Source organism: Tenrec ecaudatus, chromosome 7 (assembly GCF_050624435.1).
Source record: "Tenrec ecaudatus isolate mTenEca1 chromosome 7, mTenEca1.hap1, whole genome shotgun sequence".
Taxonomy (NCBI): domain Eukaryota; kingdom Metazoa; phylum Chordata; class Mammalia; order Afrosoricida; family Tenrecidae; genus Tenrec; species Tenrec ecaudatus.
Genome location: NC_134536.1, coordinates 39,939,007 through 39,961,980, shown reverse-complemented (window position 1 = coordinate 39,961,980; position 22,974 = coordinate 39,939,007). Strand labels below are relative to the sequence as shown.

The 22,974-nt window shown below is 42.2% G+C and overlaps 1 protein-coding gene across 5 annotated transcripts in view; it reads left to right on the top strand.

The window, feature by feature from the left end:
- Window positions 1-22,974, top strand: part of L3MBTL3 (L3MBTL histone methyl-lysine binding protein 3) — a 134,232-nt gene that overhangs the window by 109,099 nt on the left and 2,159 nt on the right. For all 5 annotated transcript variants that reach the window (XM_075554562.1, XM_075554563.1, XM_075554565.1 and 2 more), the window contains 3 exons: window positions 11,343-11,428; window positions 19,686-19,855; window positions 20,056-20,118. In XM_075554562.1, coding sequence (XP_075410677.1) covers window positions 11,343-11,428; window positions 19,686-19,855; window positions 20,056-20,118 — 319 coding nt within the window. The remainder of the gene's footprint in view (window positions 1-11,342; window positions 11,429-19,685; window positions 19,856-20,055; window positions 20,119-22,974) is intronic.

Genomic DNA, 22,974 nt, shown 5'->3' with positions numbered 1-22,974 from the left:
AGCCAGAGAATGGTGGCTGGAGTGGGCCCAGGGATGCCTGGGAAGCAAGACTCTTGAGGATCACGGACACTGAAAAACCATAGAAAGCACAGTCCTCTTCGGGGTGGGGGCTCTCAATCTCGCTCGCTCTCTGTCTCTCTCATGAATCACAATCAATTTTTTGGTGACTGGTTTAGTTTTGGGAAGCTCAAACAGATGGGAAAATCAGCTAACAAGATATGATTAAAAGCACACAGACATCTAATTTTTTTTGTTTGGGGGGGAGTGTTTTTGACAAAAATAACCAAGTGGAATCAAACTGATTTAGAGCCTAAGGCTCTAAAAAATTGTAAACGTTCATTAGTAATTGTTAGGAACTTCGATTTACTTCCTAAGGTCTTTTGGCCTGCGGGGTTGGTGTTGAAGAGTGAAGAAAGTCACTTTAACAACTAGGAATTCCCTGGCTGTTTTAAACCCTCCCCCCTTTCTTTGGTTTGTTTTTGTTTTGGGGGGATGGGGGAAGTTGGTGACCTGCCAGGTCTGAATTAAGAACTGGAGAGGCTTTTTAATATTCTATTTTGGGAACCTGAGTCAAATTTGTGTGTACCCCATACAGCCTCAACTTTACTTAAAACCTCTCAGTTCCAGCGCCAACAGCTGTGACTGTGAGGCAGCAGTTGAAAGTGTGAGGGAGCGATGGCTGGGTTATTGTTCGATGCCTGTGAAGTTGCTGGGACAGCCCTACAATGGGGTCTTACTTCCCTCATTCTGGACAGTTTCACGCTTACAGGACCTGACCTCTCTTCCCCACTTTTTCCTTAGGGCCTTTCATTTAGTAAGAGCACTGATTAATTAGTTGTCAATTACCAGTAATTCATTTTTGCTAGAGAGTTTTATCCTTGGTAGCAACCACCATATTTAGTCATTACCACGCCTTTCCTTACAAGCACATGTTTCTTACATTAAATTACAGGTTAGCCTCAAACCCAATGCCATGGTGCTGGTGTCCGCTCACTGTAACCCTGAAGGGCAGGACAGAGCGGCCCTGTGTTTCCCAGCCTGCAACGCTATGAGAGTAGAAAATTGGCTTTCTCCCGAGGGGCAGCTGCTGGTTGAGAACATCTGACCTTGCAGATCACAGCCCAGAGAGTAACCACTAAGCTACCGGGGCTCTTACACAGTAATTGAAATGTTTCCTCTGCAGCCATCAGGAAATGCTCAAATTAGCACCTCTCTTGGGCCATACTTAAGACACAACAATTTAGTAGAGCTCCTGAAAAGATGATAGCTGTTAAAATCGCAGAAGAAACTTTACTATTCACAAGTCTTGGCTGGGATCCTAGCCATCGAATAACAGCTTTACCCCCGCTGGTTCTCTTTGCATCTTTTCTGAATCCCTTTTCCTGCCTCCCCACTGGCACTTCTCAAGCATGGTCCCTTCTCCTGGGAGGCAGTGCAAGTACTATTTTAAAAAATAAGATGAAACTTTAGTGCATTATTGGTGGAAGTTTACACAGCAACGTATGTTCCCATTTAGCAGTTGTTATACGTGACTGTTAAATGACATCGGTTACCTTTTTCACGACGGGACAACATTCTCATTATTTCTGTTTTAGTTCAAATTTTGTTACTCTGGCTCAGTGGTTCTCAACCTGTGGGTCAAACCACCCTTTCACAGGGCTTGCCGGATTCACAACAGGAGCAAGATTACAGTTATGAAGTGGCAACGAAAATAATTTTATGGTTGGGGGTCACCACAACCTGAGGCGCTGTATTACAGGGCCTTGGCATCAGGAAGGTTGAGAACCACTGATCTAGCTTCATTGTCCCCCTCTCCCTTACATTCTCCTTGTGCCTTTAATGTGCTGACCATCTTATCTCGATTTTTTATTTTAAGGTCAGTTCTTGTAAGTAGCATTGTGTATGAGTCAGTCTGTTATACAGGTTGGAAGATGACCTCAGGGAGTGTGTTTTCAGTAAAATTGTAAGGGTTAGTTTTAAGGGTTCTTCTAGTTCTACCAATCCTGTCAATCTGGTCTTTTTAGTGAGAGCTTTGCCCTACATTTTTCTCCCATTCTGTCTGAAACATTCTATTATGTCCCGTGCCAGAACGGTTGGTTGGTAGCTGGGCACCATCTAGTTCTAGTCTCGGGATCGATGAGACTGGTTTACGTAGGCCAGCTGGGGAACGTTCAGTCTGTGGACCATTTTAAGGCCCATGTAATCACCAATACCAGTATATATCACCTGCTACAGCCAAGAGAAGTCGTTCCAGCCGTCACATTAGAGGTGAGTTAATTAGTTAGTTGGCCAGCATGGCTTGTGAATGACGTTATAAATATCCAAATGGCCCTCAGCAGCAGAAAAGTTCCCCACCCTGGTGTGGACTGTTAGTCCTGGGGACAAGTTCTTTGTTTAGTCGTTGGTTTTCTTTGCACACTTTGGCTCCCAATGAGCAGAAACCAATAGTTGTATCTTCTTAGATCACGTACTCTTTAAGACACTTTTAAAATACAAATGCCTTTTTATGACACCTTTAAAATAGAAATATAAATGCTCGTTCTCTGATGTTGTATTTCTGAGTATCCTTGGACCAGAAATTTAAAGGAAAAATCACGTGCTGGGGACATGCACTTAGACTGCCTTTTGAAAACCAGTAGAAAAGCTTCAATTTTTACAGGTCTCACTCATGTTCACTGGTCCCTCAGTGAACTATTACAGGTACTTGTCAACCCCACCAAGGCCCAGTAAGACTGTAGTTAGGTGCTGGGGACACAATTTCAACTTATCGTGACCCCATGTATCAGAGGAGAGCTGCCCTTCATTTTCTAGGCTGTAACCTTCAAAGGAGCAGCTTTCCAGGGCAATATTATTCATTACCTGGGTAGTTTTGAAGCACCTGTCATATGGTAAGCAGCTGAGTGCTCAGCCATTGTGCCCCCACGGCTCCTCCTATAAGGGTGTTGGTGTTGGTGGTGGTTATTGTTAGGTGTCATTAAGTCATCCCCAACCCATAACGACCTGATGCCCCACAGAACAAAACACTGCACAGTCCCATGCTGCCCTCACAATTGTTCCCAGACCCGAGCCCATTGATGCCGCCCTGTGTCAGTCCATCTCCTGGAGGGTCTTCTTCTGTTTGGGTCCTTGCACTTGACCAAACATGATGCCCCTCTCCAGGGACTGGTCTCTCCTGACAATATGTCCATAGTAGCTAAGATGAAGTCTTTTCATCCGTGCCTTCAGGGAGCACTCTGCCCTTACTTTTTCCAAGACAGATCAGTTTGTCCCTTTATCAGCCCATGGTGAATAGAAGAGAAGGGCAGTTATTTTTTATTTTTTAAGAGTCAGGCCAAAATAGAAAGAGTGAACTTTTCACATTTGCCCAATGGTAAGGTAAACCATCTCCAATTCTCTGTTGACAGTAGTCATTCAGGCCAAACTCCCTGAGCTGTAGCACACGGAGCTGCCAATCACCAGGTCCGTGGTTCAAACACACCAGTTGTTCGTAGGAGAAAGATAGAGCTGGCTACCCTGTAAAGATTTAAAGTCTCAGAAACCCAAAGGGGCATTTCTACTCCGATGGAGTCCCAAGGGATTGGAATCAGCCTGGCGGCCTTGAGGTTCTTCCTGCTTATTCATCTGCGTGCTTCCCCCGGAAGGAGTGGCCAAAATCAGTAATCCCTCAATTGTAGCAAAGTAATTTATTGTCGCATCTTTTTTCAATATTATTTTTAACAGTTGTTGAAACTTAATTGGTTAGAAATTGTTTTGAGATGAAAAATGAACTTGAAAAAATAGTTGTATGCATTCAAATGTCATCCTGTGACTCTGTATTTACTCTACTAATGTTTGTTTCACTGATGTTAGCCATAGAGTGTAATTAGAGTATGCCAACAAGACACCAATATGTAGCACGTAATTACAGAGAGCAGAAAACACTGACTCATAAAGAATACATTTTTCCATTTATGTGAACTCCACTATGTTTTAATTAGAAGTCTGAAGAGTGTTCTTGAGTAAGATTTTGCTATAGTCCAATGTGAATTTGTGGTAAAGAAATACTGAAATAAATTGCTCTTTTGAAATTCTAAAATCCCCAAAGAAGAGGCTGTATCCCCGGCACTCTTCTAAGTTTCCCACCCTTGTGACCTTATTTTGTCCTCACATACGGTGTGAGTGCCTTTCTTGTCTTCCTTGCCGCCCAGGGAGGAAAAGGCAGGGAGCAGTTCCGCTCTGACACGTCGGGTGGGCAGGCGTCTGCAGCACTTCACTGACTTAACGACGATGGCACTGTACTAAGGAAGTGTGGACACCTCCCTGGAATGGAGGTCATCCCACTAGGAGACGCTCGCAGAGCTGTCTGACTACCGAGCCTGCCCTCTTCCCTATCATTCTGAAAGCTAGTGTAATACTGGAGACTGCATGAGCCTTAAAGAAATCTGGCATCAGTAGACTGTTTCATCGTAAGTCGTAAGTAGCAGTCGCTACCATGTATTACGTACTTGGCACTGTGCTGAGCACTTTCTATATTATTAAACCTGGTACACCTGGGAATTGGGGAAGGTGAGTAACTGATGGCAGACCCGTAGTACTCACGGGAAGCCAAGCTAGCATTTGAGTCCAGTCTGTTCACATCTGTGTGCACAGCCGCCAGGCTGAGCTGCTTTCCCCACTCACTCGGATGCACTGTTCCCTGCGTCTTCCAGTGGTCAATTGCCAACAAGAATTCCATCTCAGGGCAACTGCATGTACATGAAACACTCCTGCTCCTGTGCCGTCTTCACAGTTGTGGGTGTGCTCAGATCCATTGCTGGGGCCACTGTCTATTTGGGGTGCTTTCCAACCTAGGAAGGAGCCCTGGTAGCCCAGTGGTCAAGTGCTCGGTGGCTGTGGCTGCTGCTGCTAGGCGGGATCCCGTCAGTTCTGACTCACAGCGACCCGTGTCCAGCAGATTGGGGCTAGTGGCTACTAGCTCAGAAGGCAGCATTTGAACACGCCGGCAGCTCCACGGGAGAAAAGGGTGGCGCTGTGCTTCCATAAAAACTGCAGCCTCGGTAACCTCGTGGGGAAATTCTCCTCTGACTTTTGTTTTGTTTGTTTGGGGCTGTGAGTTGGTTTTTTCTCTCTGATTATCTCACATGAATGGCATGAGAACTATGAGACAGATTTGATTCTGCAATGCTTGGGTTTTGCTAATTCCGACCTAGGAAGTTCATCTTCCAGCACTCTGAATAGAATTTGATTTTCCATCGATTGATTTTTGGAAGTAAGCCTGGCTTTTCTCCTCTCTTATTCTAGAAATGCTCCTGAATCCCATCCACCGTGGGTGAAATACTAGTGGCTTCGTGTCCAACACCATACAGCCTGCCAGCCACTGTAGTAGGACAGATTGACAGATGGATACTGGCTTCAGGCTGTATCTGTCTCATTCCTAAATGAAATTACCAACAATGAAAATTGTTGGTAAAGAAGAATGGTTGAAGGCGTTTTTATTTACAGAAAAAGTTAGTATTAAAATAGAGCCTCAAACTAATGCTGGCTGTCATTTTTTTCAAGGAAACTCCTCAGGGAACATGGCTTTCCCTGTTTGTTCCCAAGTGTATCGCACTCACTGATAACACAGTTTTGGAAATCTGACGCATCCCTAATTGGAGGGTTATGTGGCTAGAATAGGTTTTTGTCTGGGAAGTTGAAGTTCTAGATCAAGGGTATCATTTTTACCTAGAAAAAGAAATCCTACCTGATGCTTTTAAACTATGAATTGATGTAATGGAATTCCTAACCTTAAAGAAGAGAAAATTAATAGTAACTCGGTTGACAACATAAATTTACATTATATGAAGACATAAGGTTAAGCAAATAAGAATACCATGAGTCAGATTCTTCATTTTTGACCATAGCAATGAAAGATAAATTTAAAATGTTACAGCACAAGAAGCCTCATTCCCTTCAACCTCAGATGACAAAGACAAGTGTTTTGCCTCTGTTGGGGGTGAGGTTAGGGCATAAAATCCAAGAATAATTTAGCTCAATTAAGGATTTCTGTGTCAGGAATACAAGTGCCAAAGTTGGCCTATGATTTGGGACACGTAATTTAAACCGTTTTTTTTTTTAAACTTGTTTAAAGGTTTTTTTGTTTGTTTTGTTTTGCAATTGAAGTTCTAATATTGTCTCCTTTGGATTTTTTTTGAGTTTTTCATTTGATTTCATTTTTACTTTTTTCCAACAGTTTTATCGGCATGGAATTCACATAGCCCTACAGTTGAGGCGTTCATTTGTATCAAGAAGAGGTGTACAAGCTTCGCCAAAATAGTGTCAGAACAGCTTCTTCATTCTTATGCTGTCATTATTATCTTCCCCAACTTCCCCTGCCATAGCCTCAAGGATCCATGAATCCAGTTGCTGTCGCTCTAGATTTACCTATCCTGCAGTTCATATACAGAATTTTTTAACTGAAAAGAATAGCAAAATAAAATAAATAGAAAACCAAGCAGAAAATGTTTAATACCAGAACAAATTTTAAATAGATCATAAGGGAGACCAAACGATAGGGTGCTAGATTTTAACCTAACTGCATCTTCAAGTATCCACTTTCCAATACATGCTCCGTCTTAGCAAGGCTGTTCAAATTACTGGTCCATGGTCAGAGGGCATTCCTTAGGGGCGTAATCCACTTCTATTTACCCTTGACTTTTTTTTTTTAACTGAAACACCTTTAAAATGGGTCTTAAGGGACATCAAATGGATAAGATACTACATTTTGACCTACAATGCTCTCTGCCTGGTAATAGGTCTATTCACATCTCTCATCTATGATCAGAGGGGATTCCCTAGAGGCTTAACCATGTGTGGACCCTGAACATGGATTTTGGCCTTTCACTGTCATCCACAGGGTTCTGCAAACCAGCTGTTCACAATTTAAGCTCTGATACCATTCCTTCCATTAAATTTGGATTATCTTATTTACTCAGGCTGCTTTGCTTCTTCCATGTGGACTTAGTTGATTCCTCACTTAGATGGCTGCTTATTTGTAACAAGCTTTAAGACATCAGATAATAGTCTTTCTTATAGCTGGGTACCATCTACTTTCTTCACACTTTTCTCTAGCCACCCATATCTTCAGTGACACCTTCATTGTGGGAAAAGGCTGTCTGCCATCAAGAGCAATCAGACCACCCCACCCTATGTACAGCCCACACTCCTAGATCATAGATGGTTCCCCTGGAGAAGAGCTCAAGGCCACCTAAGGTGAAATCAGCTCAGGGATGGCCACGGTTAGGCCGCCATCATCACTAGAACCTGCCTATGTGTGTAACATGACTTGCATGCCCAAGATTATGTAGACCTGTGAGAGAATACGTCCCCTCCCTCTCTGGTTCCGGCTCCATAGAAGACGTTAACCCTTGCATGCCTTGCCGATTGTTTCTTTAACTTACCCTTCAACTACACAACTGCCCCCTAGGACCTGTTCTGTTGTGGAGGCTGGCCCCCACACTTCATGTGGTCAAACATCAAGCAGAGCCATGTCACAAAGCTAATCGTTGAAACTGGAATTCAGTGCAAGCCCAAAATTCATTCGTACATTTATGGTTTATATATCCATTAAAACTGTTTTTTAAAGTTTCAATGGAAATAATAGTAGGACCTTTCTCCAAAGATTGTTATGAGTTATGTAAAGAACCTGGTGGAGAGCAATCCAACATTAACCCAGCAAAGCGTTCAATAGATATTTCTTATGAATCCTTTATCTGACATGTTTGGTAAAGGTAAAATTCATGTGTATGTAATCCCAAGTTTATGAATACAGTTTAATGAAATGTTACACATTAACAGGGAAAAGGAAACCTGAACATAGATCTGTAATGAAGCATCGTACCTAGTAGAAGAGCAGACAACTTCCATTTTGCTTCTCTTTTTTGGTACATATTATCGCAAATCCAGGTGTGAGGAAACTTTTGCAACAAAGTTTTGTTTTCCCGTTGTAGTTTTGTTTCATCCTAGAAAATGGTATTTCTTCTATATTTTCAGGAAACACAAAGTTGGCAATTTTATTTGGGCGTAAGAATACAAAGGAACTTCTCTCATGTGGAAGTCATATCGTTACAGCACAGCGTACTTTTTTTGGAAAGAATAGTATGCTGGATTAAAACTACAAAAAGCTTGATTTTTTTTTTTTAATGGTGAGATAAATAACATTGTGAAAGCTGATACAATACAAAAAATGTAAGACTTTGCTTTAGCACCAATTTCAGTTTGTCTTATCCACAATAGCTAGTTGTGGATTGTGGGAAACAGAACCAGGAAGAGTGTATGCAGACAAATGCTCTACACTCATATTTAAGGAGTCTGGGAGGCAAATTCTCATGGATGAAGGCCTTCACACTCATGAGTTGGAGCTGCATCCCAGTCACATTCTCCTAAGTAAAGGATGCTCCCCACAATGTCCCCCCATCATCATGCCATTTTTAAGGTGCTGCTTGCAAGCACATGGTTGCTACAGTACTCTTGAAGGTGAACTGCTTGCAGGCTACCTGCCTGAAGGTTGTCTACCCCACCCTAAGTACAGCCCACGCCTTCTGCTAAGGATCAGAGGTTGTTCCCCTGGAGAAGAGCTCAGGGACACTTAAGGTGAAATCAGCTCAGGGGTGGCTAAGGTTAGACTTCCATCTTAACTCTAGAACCTACCCATCTTGTTATGTGTGTGCCTTCCTGTCACAGTTATGACCCTAGTACCTCCTCTTCCTGTTAGGTTATACCCTTAGTGGGTCCCCTTCCTGTTAAATGTATACCTCTAATATAACCCCTTCCTCTTACATAATTAATTGTGTGATGGGGCTTACATACTTGAGATTGTATAAGCCTGTTAAGCATAGCTCGCTCTGGTCACCAGGGAAGAGGTGAGCCCTTACATGCCTTATCTGATGGTTCTTTAATTTGCCCCTCAATTACATAACTGTCCCCCAGGACTGGTCCCCTCACATAAAGAGATGCCAATTTTAAGTTACATTTCTATAATGTAGGATTGTATCTACTAAGCATTAATGTAGTCATATACAGGCAGATTTTCATCCTTCGACCATAAAACTGGGATAAAATTCTTAATTTTGAAAACATTCTCCTTTTAATACAAAGTATGTTTATAAGACCGCATGTTATTTACCAGCACTATACTGAGATTAATGTGTTAACAATGTCAAAACACACTCTGTTGTCGGGTCAGTACTGGCTCATGACCACCCCCTGTGGTTTCTGAGACGCCCTGTGTACAGCAGGAGCACAAAGTCCGGGCTTCTCGCTCAGAGCTGCAGGCAGTTTCGCGCTGCTGACCATGTGGGTCGCAGCCCACTGCACAGTCACTCCGTGATCAGGGCCCCTGTGCTACTTGAACACATAGAATTTCAGCACTTTTTTACAGGAAGACAAAACTTCCATATCCATAGCTAATGTTATACATCCATTTAACAGCTATTTTCTTATATTTGTTTTGTTACGGCGTCGTTCCCCCAACTTTCCAAGGAGTAAAGATGGCTGTGGACCTTTATTTTTCTTTGGAAAGATTTATTTCGTACTAAAAGCTAGCAAGTATGCCTCAGGATTTGTGACTCATTTTCAGTAAGGACTGAGCAAGGAGCTCAGGTTCAAGTGAAACTGTACCTTTACCTTTAGAAGTTCTCTTCTAAGGAACTCTGATTCTTCGCTTATTACATGCTTAACTATGTCCACATCATGTTACCATAGCTTCCAGTTGATGCTGTTCTATAGCTTTTAAGTTAGAACTATAGAATTTTGCATTTGTTGGGATAGTTTGAGAGTCAAAAATTTCCCTGTTCTTAGAACTTAGTTTGGTCTAGAACAGATCGTAAAGGAACTTGGAATGTATCTATAAAGGTAGCAACACAGGGGGTGATACGAAACTGTAAATAACAGCTTCTTTTAAGCCACTTAAGTATTTAGGGCAGCTATCTTGCCCTAAATACCCAGAATGAAATGAGATGGAAATAGGATACAATCTCAGAATGGGAGCTTTAAGAGAAATATAAGTACCCTAAACTTTTGTCCCTTGAAAGCCATTTTGTTCCTAGCATATGAATTAAGACCAGAATGCAGCCATTTCCTTTAGAACATTCTGGCATGCTTATTAGCTTAGCCTTTAGGCCGTCTCTGGTCGGTCCTTGGGTTTGGCCTGATTACACTGGAAAAGCTTCCAAAAAGTGGGATCGAATCCCCTGGACTCTCCCTGTCTTGAGGCTAAATCCTGGTGCTGATCAGTACTAAAGGACTTCAGAAAGTTCATGGGGGTGGGGGGAAATGAAATGAAAATAGTGTGGAATTTTCTCGTGATCTTTTTGAGTCCCCCTCATACAGGTCACCATAAATGATGTTCGTTTCCAAAACTTTTTTTTCTTATCAAATACAGAACAGTGTAGGTAGAGGTCCTCATGTATCTCTGTCCTGATGTGAAACTCTTATTAGTCTTTTTATTTTGACAAAAGAATTTATATTAATATTGTTCTGTTTAAAATTCTCCTTCCAGATAGAGTATTTAAAAATGACCTTGTCCCCCCAACTACCATGATCCGAATTCTACCTTGCAGGGCTGGATAGGGCAGAGGTTGTACACTGGTACATATGAGGGTTGGAGGTACAGGGAATCCAGGGTGGATGATACCTTCAGGACCAAGGGTGTGAGGGACGATGCTGGGAGAGTGGAGGGTGAGTGGGTTGGAAAGGGGGAACTGATTACAAGGATCCACATGTGACCTCTTCCCTGGGAGAGGGACAGCAGAGAAGGGGGGAAGGGAGACTCCGGATAGGGCAAGATATGACAAAATAACGAGGTATAAATTACCAAGGGCATATGAGGGAGCGGGGAATGGGGAGGCGGGGGGGGGGGAAGAGGACCTGATGCAAGGGGCTTAAGTGGAGAGCAAATGCCTTGAGAATGATTGGGGCAGGGAATGTATGGATGTGCTTTATACAATTGATGTATGTATATGTATGGATTGTGGTAAGAGTTGTTTGAGTCCCTAATAAAATGTAAAAGAAGAAAAGAGAAAAAAATGATTAGGGCAAAGACTGTACAGATGTGCTTTATACAATTGATGTATGTATATGTATGAACTGTGAAAAGAATTGTATCAGCTCCAATAAATTGTTAAAATTAAAAAATTAAAAAAAATGACCTTGAAGAAAATGGGCATTTGTACATTTTTATCAGCATTAATTGCCTTCCTAATAGAATTGTACATTATATCTAATATTTTAGTTGTTTATTTTGAAACTAAGAGAAACCATTATTGAAATGTAGTTTCAAACCAATTTTTTAAATGATAACTCTTGAAAAATTATTTTTTGGTCAGATATCAGCATGGTGATGACGTTCCTGTCAAAGAAAACTCTGAAGAGAGAACTGAAAGTGAAGTGAGGCCAACACAAGAAGCCAAAGGTAGCCCTGCCCCTCCTGTAATTGGTGGTTGCTTCTGCTGACACTCAGTGATTAAAACTTCGCTGGTACACAGCGGTCACTTGAACATGAAAGACAAACTAGCTGTGCTTGATTTTATCCTTATTGTTCCGGATAAATATAAGATGCATAATGGTTTTTATTCAGCTATTGAAAAATTATAGCCTAATGCACATAGCTATATAATAGTGTCTAAAATATCTCTAAGTAGTTCAAGATAACCTTAAACTATTTATTGGCTTTTCCATTTTTGTCAGTGGCTTTCTTTTTGTTATTTTTATTTTGTTTTTTTGTTATTGTTTTGTTGGTTTTTAATTCCTTTGTTGTTTTATTTGGCTTTGCCTGGTTTTTGAAAGATAAGGGAAATAAATAATTTGGAGATGAAAAGAATGGGGCCATTCATTCAGGGGGGTACAGAGAAGGAGATGTGGGAGAAAGGAAATGGGGGTGGAGGGGAACCAATCCAGGGACAAGGGAACATCAAGTGAACTAAAATCAATGGAAAGGAGGGTATAAAATGCCTAGTGGGGCTTAATCAAGGACAATGTAGCAGCGAGAAATTACTAAACCCAGATGACGGCTGAGCATAATGGTGGGACAAGAAGAAAGTAAAAGGAAGTAGAGGAAAGAACCAGGAGGCAAAGAATATTTATAGAGGTCTAAATACAGTCATGTGCATATGTAAATATGTATATATAATGAGAGGAGAATAGAACTTATGTACTCATATCTATAAATAATTAAGATTGTAGATGGACATTGGGCCTCAACTCTAGTACTCCCTCAACACAAGAACACTTTGTTCTAACAATCTGGCATTCTGTTATGCTCACCTTCCCTACGTGATTGCTGAAGACAAAGTGGGTGCATAAGCAAATGTGGTAAAGAAAGCTGATGGTGCCAGGCTATCGATAGCTATAATGTCTGGGGTCTTCAGGACTCTAAGACAAACAAGTGGCCATCTAGCTCAGAAGCAACAAAATCCACATGGAAGAAACACACCAGCCTGTGTGGTCATGAGATGTTGATGGGATCAGGTATCAGGCATCTAAGACCCAGAATAAAATCATACCCAATGTGAATGGGGGAGGAGAGAGCGGCAGAAACATAGAGGGGAGACCCAGTGCCCATCTGTAGATAATTGGACATCCCCTCACAGAGGGGTCATAGGGAAGAGATGAGACAGTCAGGATACGGTATACCACCGATGAAACACACGAATATCCTCTAGTTCTTCAGTGCTTCCTTCCCCCGACTATCATGACCTCAATTCTCCCTTACAAACACATTAGACCAGAGCATGCACACTGCTACAGACAAGAGCCCACCACACAGGGAATCCAGGATAGAACCCCTCAGAGCCAACAATGAGAGTAGAGATACCAGAAGGATTAGGAGGTGGGTGGAGGAGAAAGCAGTAATTGATCAACATATAACCCCTCCCAGGGGGACGAATAATCAAAAAGTGGGTGAGGGTCAGCAGAGGATGATGCAATTTATGAAAATAATAACCCATAACATATCAAGGGTTCGTGAGCGAGAGGAGGGAGGGGGGAGTAATGGGGAGCTGATATCAGGGACTCAAGTGGGGAAAGAATATTTTGAAAAGTATGATGGCAGCATATGTGCAAATGTGCTTGACACACTGGGTGAATGTATGGATTGTGATAAGAATTATAAGAGCCCCCAATAAAAGTATGGGGGGGGAGAATCTAGTTGGTTGGTGCACCTAGACACACTGATGAAAGAGTGAGAGGAGCCGGATTGGGCAGAATGAGCACTGGTGTAGCTGCAATAAAGCTTCCATCTGCCCCCAGGTGTAACTTTGAAGACTCTTCAGAGTTGGCTTGAATCAATTCTAGGGGACCAGGGTTGGCTATGGGCTGGCCGGGAAATGTAGTGTATCCTTCTGCAAGGAAGCTCCTTCTGATGAAGGGCAGTTCTTGGAGAGGGAAATAGTTCTGAGCCATCAGGCACCACCAGATAAAGAAAAAACTGTCTTGGTCCTAAAGGGCTCTTTGGGTGGGATACCACAGTACTCGGATCTATTCCATCTAGCCAAGGGACCAGTCACTGATTTTTGATTAAGAAAAGTAAGCAATAACCAACCAAACAAACCAGAACATCCTTTCACATTTGCGGCATTTGGCCAGCCCATTTCAGTCCTTTTTGGTTTTTGAATCATGTGCTTGACCTCTAAGTTTAATCTTCTTTAATTACCTTCACCCAGAACATAATGAGCTTTCTTTGTTTTATTATATTTGCTACATTTTATTTCTCTCCGGATTGCTGTGAGTGGCGATGTTGGGAGGGCAGAGGGAGAAGGGGTTGGAAAGAGGGAACCGATTACAAGGATCTACACGTGACCTCCTCCCTGGGGGATGGACAACAGAAAAGGGGGTGAAGGGAGATGGGCAAGATATGACAAAATAATAATTTATAAATTATCAAGGACTCATGGGGTGGGAGGGGGGAGGGAGAGGGAATAAAAGAGGACCTGATGCAAAGGGCTTAAGTGGAGAGCAAATGCTTTGAAAATGATTAGGGCAAAGAATGTACAGATGTGCTTTATACAATTGATGTATGTATATGTATGAGTTGTATGAGCCCCTAATAAAATGTTTTTAAAAAAAGAAAGGATGATATTAAAAATATTTTAGTTTGGTAGCCAACGTGACACAGGCATCCAGAACAAACTCTGGTCACAATGCTGACTCAGGGTCTTAGAGACCCTGTCCAAGAATGAGACTTAGATGTTAGATCTTAAGCCACAAGAGGGCCAGGTTTGGGAAGGGTGGTGGTGTAAAGTGGTTGGTAAACAACCCATATGATAATATTTAAATATTCTAATAACTTGTCTAGGATGTGAGATACTAGACATAGTCTCTGGTTGAAAGGACTCACTCAGTCTTTTGGTCTATACTATTTACTGCTTTCAACTTTGGGTTCTAATTCCACCGTGTTTTTGTTTCTTGTTTTCTTGTAACCTCGTTTAACATTCATGAGAAAGGCAGGCCTCCTATAGACTTACAGCCTCAGAAAACTAAGGGGCAGTCCTACCCTGTCCTACAGGGTTGGCATGAATCACAATCAGTGCACTGGTAGTGAGTTTAAGTTGGAGGTTAGAGTTGCTCATACATTTTGTCTTTTCAGAACTCTTTTTCCTTGTTCTTTTTTTTTTTTTTTTTTGTCAATGGAGGCCATGTCCCCTTGTGCTCCTTTTAAAATCTTGATGCTTTTTCTATTAATAAATCAATACTTCTCTTCCATTATTTGGAAGAAATCTCTATGGAGATCTCAATTTTATCATTTTAAAATCCAGACCAGTGTCCTCAGGTCTTTTGTGAAGAGCTTTCAGATTACTCCTTACCCTGTCCATCCTGGATGCTCACAGAATCCCTCGGTCAAACATGGGGCTGTAGGTCAGATGCTCTCTTCACACGGGACCCCCTTCCCTGTGCCCCTTGTGTGTGCATCAGGTTCATTCCATTCCCCCAATGCCCAAAGCTGTCCTTTCCAGGTCCAGCTGGCCGGCATTGGTTCAAGAAACTGGAAAGAGACACGTTTCAGTGTAAGCCATGTGATGCTCATAGGATTTTGAGGTTCAGCAGGCTCATAATAAGTATTTTGTTTGAAGTTTTGAGCGAGTTAGTTTAAAAACAAAACATTAGTCCCCACTCCAACACCCCAGAAGATTTCCCTTCTGTTTGGTTTCAATTTGGTCTTATTTCTCAAACTTAATGTAGAAATCACCCCATTTGTCTCTTTTCTAGTCAGATATTCTGATGTTTCCACACATGGCCTCCTACACGTGGTCAGAGACTCTTCCATGCCCATCTTCACTGAAGACAAGACAAAAGGGAAAGGAAAAATGAGTGACTATTTTACTGTCCTTCCTAGTACGTTCATTTGTCCACGAGTGTACTGAATATTGCCAGTACTGTACTCTTTATTTTCATGTAAACTAAGGTTTCTTTCCATTTTTTCTTAACCATCTTTGAGGATGACGACCATAGCTCGAAGTAGAACGGGCTATCAGTTGTTGAAACAAAAGTCAGAAAGAGGACAAATGCTGCCCTAATATATATCAGTTTGATTATCTGTCAGCCCCAAAACGATTTGTCCGCATCTTCTTAAGCTTTTCTGCATCATTCGTTTGGAGTCCAATTAAACTCGAACAAAAACTCAATCAGAAAGACACTGTTCTCTGTTAGGAGAGGGTGCATGCATCCATGGAGCATTATAATCAAAACTCCAGGTCACTCTATGTTGCACTCAACGAAGCAAATACGAATTTCCTCCCTTTTTCCTCTTAGAATTAGAATCATACTCTAGTCTTCTGAGATGCCCTATTCTGTGGATGTTAAATACTGTAGTCACTCCCTGGCTTTGAAAAGAACTTCAGGAGTATCAGCACTGAGAATGAGCTGCCACCCTCCACACGCACGCACACGCACACATGCATACACAAACACACAGGAGTATCAGCACTGAGAATGAGCTGCCACCCTCCATACACACCCACACACACACGCACGCACCACCACCACCACCCCAGCTAACGTCTTAAAGTCAAGGATGCAAAGTTGAGTCTCAGAGCATTAGTGCATATATTTATTTGGACTTGTATATAGCATTAGGTTTAAGGACATGCAATAGTTACCACAGATATGGAGCGAAGAGATTTTTACTTAGTTACAGTTCGGTATTCATTTTTGGGTATTCTAAGGAGTACGGTAGGATCATTAGAATAACAATGAATAACAATATTTAGCAGAAAATAGAATGAAGCTACAGTGAAAGTGTTAACTGTTACAGAAGAATATGCCTGGCTTTGGAAAAGATTCACATGTATTATGTCAAAAGCAATCAGAATATAGGTCATGAGAGAACCACTATTATTTTATTCTGGTGAAACTGAAAAATCATTCTATCTCATGAAGTATTTACAAAAACAAAATATTTCAAATAATAGTAGACTGATGGGGAATAGCTGAGATGAAGGGTGTGCTTTTAATTTAACTGCCTATTTTATGCTAAACACAAATATCTTGAACTCCGGGCAAAGATGTTTACTTGTGTTTTATTAACTATGCAAAGGCATTTGCCTTTGTGGATCATAACTAACTATGGCTAGCCTTGAGATGAACGGGAATTCCAGAACATTTCTTTGTGCTTGTGTGTAACTTATACATTGATCAATAAAGAGCCAGTTGTGTAAACAGAACAAAGGAATACTGCAGGGTTTAAAATAAGAACAGGTGTGCATTAGGGTTGCATCTTCCCATCATACTTATTCATTCTGTATGCTGAGCAAATCTTCAGATGAACTGTATTATATGAAGAAGAATGCAGCATTAGGGGGTTGGGAAAAGGCTTTTATTAACTAACAACCTGCAGTATGTAGATGACATGCCGTGCTTGCTGAAAGGAAGGAGGTCATGCGGCACTTGCTGATGGAGACCAAGGACTGCAGCCCTCGGTGTGGATTACAACTCACTGTGAAGAATGTCATATTCTCACAGTTGGACTGCTAGGTCACATCGTAATAAATGGAGACAAGATTGACATTGTCAAGGATTTTCTCTTGATTGCATCCACAATCCCTGGGCCTATGGGAGCAGCTGCCAAGAGATCAAAGCGGCATGTTACAGTGGGCAGATCTGCTGCACAAGACCTGTTTAGTGTGTTGTAGGGATGAAGGTACTCCGAATCCAATTTTCAGTTGCTTCATATGCATGCAAAAGTTAGGCATTGATTATTCTTCGGTCCTCCGTATTCAATGTGTTTGATCAAAGTGCTGGCAAAGAATATTGAAAGTACCACGGACTGCCAAAAAAAAAAAAAAAAGACAGATCTGTCTTGGAAAAAGTATCGCCGGAATACTCCTTAAGAGGCAAGGAAGGAGAGACTGCATGTACTTCAGACATGTTGTCAGGAGCGATCAGTCCCTGGAGAAGGACATCGTGTTTGGTCACATAGGAAGGCCCTTAGGGAGATGGAGTGACACTGGCTCAACAATGGGCTAACCCATAAGCACAGTGTGAGGACGGTGCAGCAGGTAGAAACCACCAGCTACGCCTGGGGAGACAGCTAGGGCTTTGTGCACCCACAAAGAGGCGTCTTGGAAACTCACGGGAAGGTCTGCTGCTTTGAGCCAGCAGTTAGAGTAAGACTCTTACCCTCCAAAATGTGACTATAGCCGAGCCCAGAATTATATAATACATCCCCTGTGGAATTTTGGCCAGAAAGGCCATAGTAATTGACTAAGATTCAAGAACAATAAGAATTTTTTTTAAACACAACTACTTAAAATAGCATAAAAAACATCATGTATGTAGGAATACATTGAATAAAAGACAGGTACAACCTTCCACATGAAAATCACAGAACATTACTGAGAATTATTAAAGAAGGCCCAAATAAATGGAGAGTCCTTATTCATCGATTAGAAGACTGAATAGTCTGAAAATCTTATTTCTCACCAAATTGATCTAAGTGGTTGTCCAGGGCCATCGAGTCTTTGGAACGCATTAGACAGTGCCCCCCCTGTAACAGAGTGGAACTGTCCGGGGCTTTCTGGGTGCAGACTCCATGGGAGTAGATGACCAGGTCTTATCTGTCACAGCCGCTGGGTGGGTGTGACTCTCCAGCTTTTTAACTTAGCAGCTTTTTAACTCCACCATGCGGCCACTAGGACTCCTGAAACTGGTCAGTACAACCCATCGGGCTCCCCTCGTTCATCCTGATGCCCAGCAACCCGTTAGGGCAGAGCAGAGCTGCCCCACGGGGTGTCCAAGGCTGTGAAGTACTGCAGCAGACTTCCATCTTTCTTCCATGGAACAACTGATGGGTTTGAACCTCGAACCTTTCGGTCAGTCACAAACATTTAGCTAATGTGCCACGAGGGCTCCCAAATAAAAATCCATAGTTGCCGATAACTGTAGTCTAAATCTCACCATCTGTTTTAAAAGCTGATCCCAAAATACCTACAAAAGTGCAAAGGCATAATAATAGTAGCCAGTGTAATCCCAAACCTGATCACAGCCGTCAGTACATGTCAAATCTGCATCAGTGCAAAAAGTCTGAGGACAGAGACCCAGGACACACGGGAAGCTGATAACTGCCAGTGCCGTGCAGTGGAAAAAGCTGATCTTCCGGGGAACCAATTCGACATCCATGGGAAGGAAAAGAATGTATTAATCTTTGATGTCATATGCAAAAAATTATTTTTAAGATGGATTGCAGGTGAGTAAAAGATAAAATGTAGTTTTCCAAAGGAAAACCAAAGAGATGATCTTTTTGGCCTTGGAGTAAGCAGAGATTTCAATAGACATACCCTTCTCAGGTGGATTGTTCCCATTGTGGAAATGCACTGAGCTGTATACTTAGGATTTAATGCACTTTCCTGTAAATCTTAATCTTCTACTTAAAAGCATCACTTAAAAAAAGTCCATAGTGGTACAAAGCACTAAAGTAGGTAGATTATAGCGCCAGAGATCTGTGTTGGAACTGAGCGTCGCTCTAGCGGGGCTGGTGCACCGAGGAGAGGCAGTGGGAGGGTAGTGGCCTCTCAGAGAGGGCTGCTCGCTCAGACACTCGGGAATAATTTTGAGAGGCTCTCAGGTGAACCCCGAGGATACAAGTCTAAGAACACAGTAACACAACTATGTTTGGACTCCAAAGACCCACGAGAGAAATGGAATTTTAAAAGAATGACCTGCGTAAGCGAAGAATGAAGAAAATTTTTGCTTTTCAATACTTTAGTTTCACTGAAACTTTTACATATTTTTCTTTCAAAATTTAAGTTGGCTGCTTAACAATGCAACACAGTAATAGAAATGGAAAGAACCAGGCAGGCCTGGCACAAAGCAAAGGCAATGGTTGCAATGGTGAGTAGTTGGTACTCCTCTGGTGGGTTTGTGGTGTTTTTATGTTTTCTTGCTACTAAAACTCTAAGACATTCCTTCCCTGAAGTATTAAAAAGGCAACAGCAGGCCTTCTATAATGGGTGAAATCGCCAACATGGAAATTAGATGTATGAGCTGTGTTTATAGTGACCTTTAGTGAAGGGCATAGAGGATGTAATTTTCTACTGAATGTTAACACAGAAAGGAATCAGTGTATGAACTACCTCTTCGCCAGAACACTAGTCTCATTCTATTGGATGCTGTCTGACCCTGAAAGTTTTTATCACTGCTTTGCGGTGAGTGATGTCCCACGGTTTTCTCTTGACCAGGTACCCGGGAAGAGCCCCCTGCACAACCAGCACCGCGCCGGTCAGCCGTCTTTCTTTCCTTTAAGTCCCCAATTCCATGCTTGCCCCTGCGCTGGGAGCAGCAGAGCAAACTTCTTCCCACGGTGGCGGGAATCCCTGCAAGTACAGTGTCCAAGTGGAGCACAGAGCAGGTACGCTGCATTCTCTCTGTCAGAATCAGGCATTTTAGGGGTGGGCGTGTGGAATGTGTGCAGGGCTAGTCTTTTATTTATTTTCATTTCGAAAAAGAGGTCATGCTGTAGAGCACTACTGAACATGTCAGTTAAATATTTTGGACCTGTAACATTCTGACTTTTTTTTTAACTTGGTATTTTGATACTATTTTTGCTAGGTGTCAGAATTCATTCAGTCTCTCCCTGGCTGTGAAGAACATGGAAAGGTATTTAAAGATGAAGTAAGTGTACTCCTAAATTGCTGTGACTTTGAGGCAGCGCAGGAGCTGGTGAGACGTGTGGATGTGGCAGAAGCACGGGGTATATGGATAGGCCATGAACAAACTGGCATTTATATGTCGGCCAAGTGCCCGAACTCATTGTAGAAAAACCTCTTTGAATGAAAGGAGACACTAAGAAAATTCGTCTAAGTACTATTTTAGGAAGCCCTGTAGCCATAGCATGCACTGCCTTTCAAATCCAAAGATAGTAATTTTCTGTAGCATCTGTGCGTTACATAGCATTTATACAGTTAACAGCATTAAAGGAAAGCAAAGAAAGAATAGGTGATGCTATCTTAGGAAATTTTCAACAGGGCTGCTAATTTTGTTAGGAGAGTGAAATCACTCATGATTTTCTTGGCTGATCATGTTGGCCCCAGACTCAATATGGTACTGAAAATAAATAGCATTACCATTGTTGCTTTTTTAAAAAATCCCATTTATATCGGATCTATTTTGTGTTTCAGGATTATCATAACTGATGTTCTTTACACGCTGCTCTTGAAAGACGATTTTACTGTTTTCTACCACCTTCACTTCTGTAGAAGGCATGATTCGTAGCCATGTCGTTTATGTTAAGCAGTAGCATAAAAAAGGAATTCAACTTCTAAGTATCCCAAGAGTGATGCTGGAGTTCAGCAAGAGTCCCTCTTCCCCCGAGACCTTCCCAGCATCTGCTCTCTGCAGGTCTCGGCGTCCACACGAGGTTTACCGCCCGTGTAAGCCCTGCCTGTTGGAACAGAAGGCTTTCGATTCAGCTAGCAGGCATGCAGGGACAACTGGTAGTCACTGCCATGAGATGCCATCGATCCTTTCAGGGTGTACCTCTTCCTGTGCACGTGAAGTTGACATTGCACACTCTTTTTGATTGAATTTTTATATCAGAAACGCTTTTATTTTTTAGTTACTGGTGGACTGGCAGTAGTTAGACTTTGGGTGTCTCCTCCTAACTCCTCATTGCCTTTATACGCCACAGTGTTTAAATGCCTTTCTCCTGAATGGACTCAGATACACGGAGGAGGCTGGTGCTCTGCCTTTGAAAGAACGTTACCTTTCCATAATTGTAGAAAAAAGATCATTGTAGCCATTATCTTTGTAAAACTGTCAACGTTTTTGAAAATAAAATTAAATCTTTTCACAAATTCTCGTTTTAGTACTGTTAATATATAGATAGTTCAGATAGATTCACATTGCTATTTGATTTCATTAAGATTCAAATTCAAATGCTGTTATTTCCTTGGATCACTTTTCATCATAGCTTATCATCTTGAGAGAGAGTCCTCAGACACCACATATTCTTAACCAAATATACAGTCCTTGTGAGGAAAGTCACCGGAACATGTCACTCAGATATTCTTCCGTTCCCCCATTGTTTAATTATTCCTGCTGTGTGTATGCTTACTCTGTATGTAATGTTCTCATTTGAAGGATGATTCAAAGATAATCAGACATGACCTTTGCTCTCAAACACTTCACAAACCACCTGTAATCGGTTTGGAGCCCTGGAGGTGAACAGAAATCTAATCTAATTGACCTCCTCTAGGACCTGTGAAGGCGCCGCGGTGTAGGCTTTGGGCTGCCAACTGAAGGGTCGGTTGGGGTTTCAAACCCATTAATTAGGATGGGATAGTAATGGAGTTCTTTTTTATTATTCCCTAGCCTACTCCACATCTAATCTGTCAGAGGTCTTAGATTTTTTTTTTTAAGATGTGATGACTGTGACTATATTTCTTCACCTTAACTGCTGCCAGCGTGGCCCACGCTACAGTCAGCTCCCAGTTGTTCTGAAGATTCTTTTCCTGCAGCACATGCTTGAGACGCCCTGCTTCTGTTTGCTCCCAGTAAAATCCCCTGATCTGGAAAAAACATAAGTGAAACATGTCACTCAGGTCCCTATGTCTTCCTAGTCTCTCTCTATCCCAACCAGAATACAGTCGAACACTTACGCTCTCTTACCTAACCTTGTTTCTGTTCCACCCCTTCCTCTTGTTGCTCCAGCCAAACTGCTCTCCCGCAGGTTCCTCCGATTTGCCTGCCTCCCGGCTCACCCCACTCCTTCGCCACGTGTTCACGTGGCTCACCCCTTCTGCTCAGATACCACTCTCTTAAGGAGCTCCACTCCAGTCACGTCACATTAAATCGCCACTTGCTACCATATGTGCCCCTGCCGCGACACGTTGTGTGATTGGGTTTTTTCCCATCACACTAATCACCTTCTAACTTACTCATTAATTTGCCTGTTGAATATGAGGGGAGACCAAAAAGTTTGTGGAAACAGAATCAATAGATTTTCCACCATTTTTGAACTCCCTTGTATTGCCATTGTTTCCCACTACTAAGATGTAAGTTTCACTCAGAGATGTGTGTGTGTGTGTGTGTGTGTGTGTGTGTGTGTGTGTGTGTTGCCCCCTGCTGCACGCGCAGACCCTTCCTTGAAAGTTATCCGGAGACAGGACAAGTTGTTGCATGAATCTGCCATTGGGAGGACCCTTAGGTGCAATCGGGAGACTGTTATAAGGTTTCAGTATTCTTTGGAGTGAGTTCACAAGCAGTGACATTCTCTTTAGTGACTTAGAAGACTTGTCAGACTGTCCTTCAGCTACGCTGTGCATCAGTTTGAGTAAAATGTGCAAAGATCTGTCTGTCTGGCCTTCTTTTACCAACCAGCTGTATTGTGCATGCAAATGAAAACAAAGCAAATTATCTCCAAAATTAGAAGTACAAGGTGGATGGTATGTTTGCGTAAATTCCTCATGCCCACAAATATCTGATGTCTCTGTCCTCGAATATCTGACCCTACCATGATAAGAACTGGGT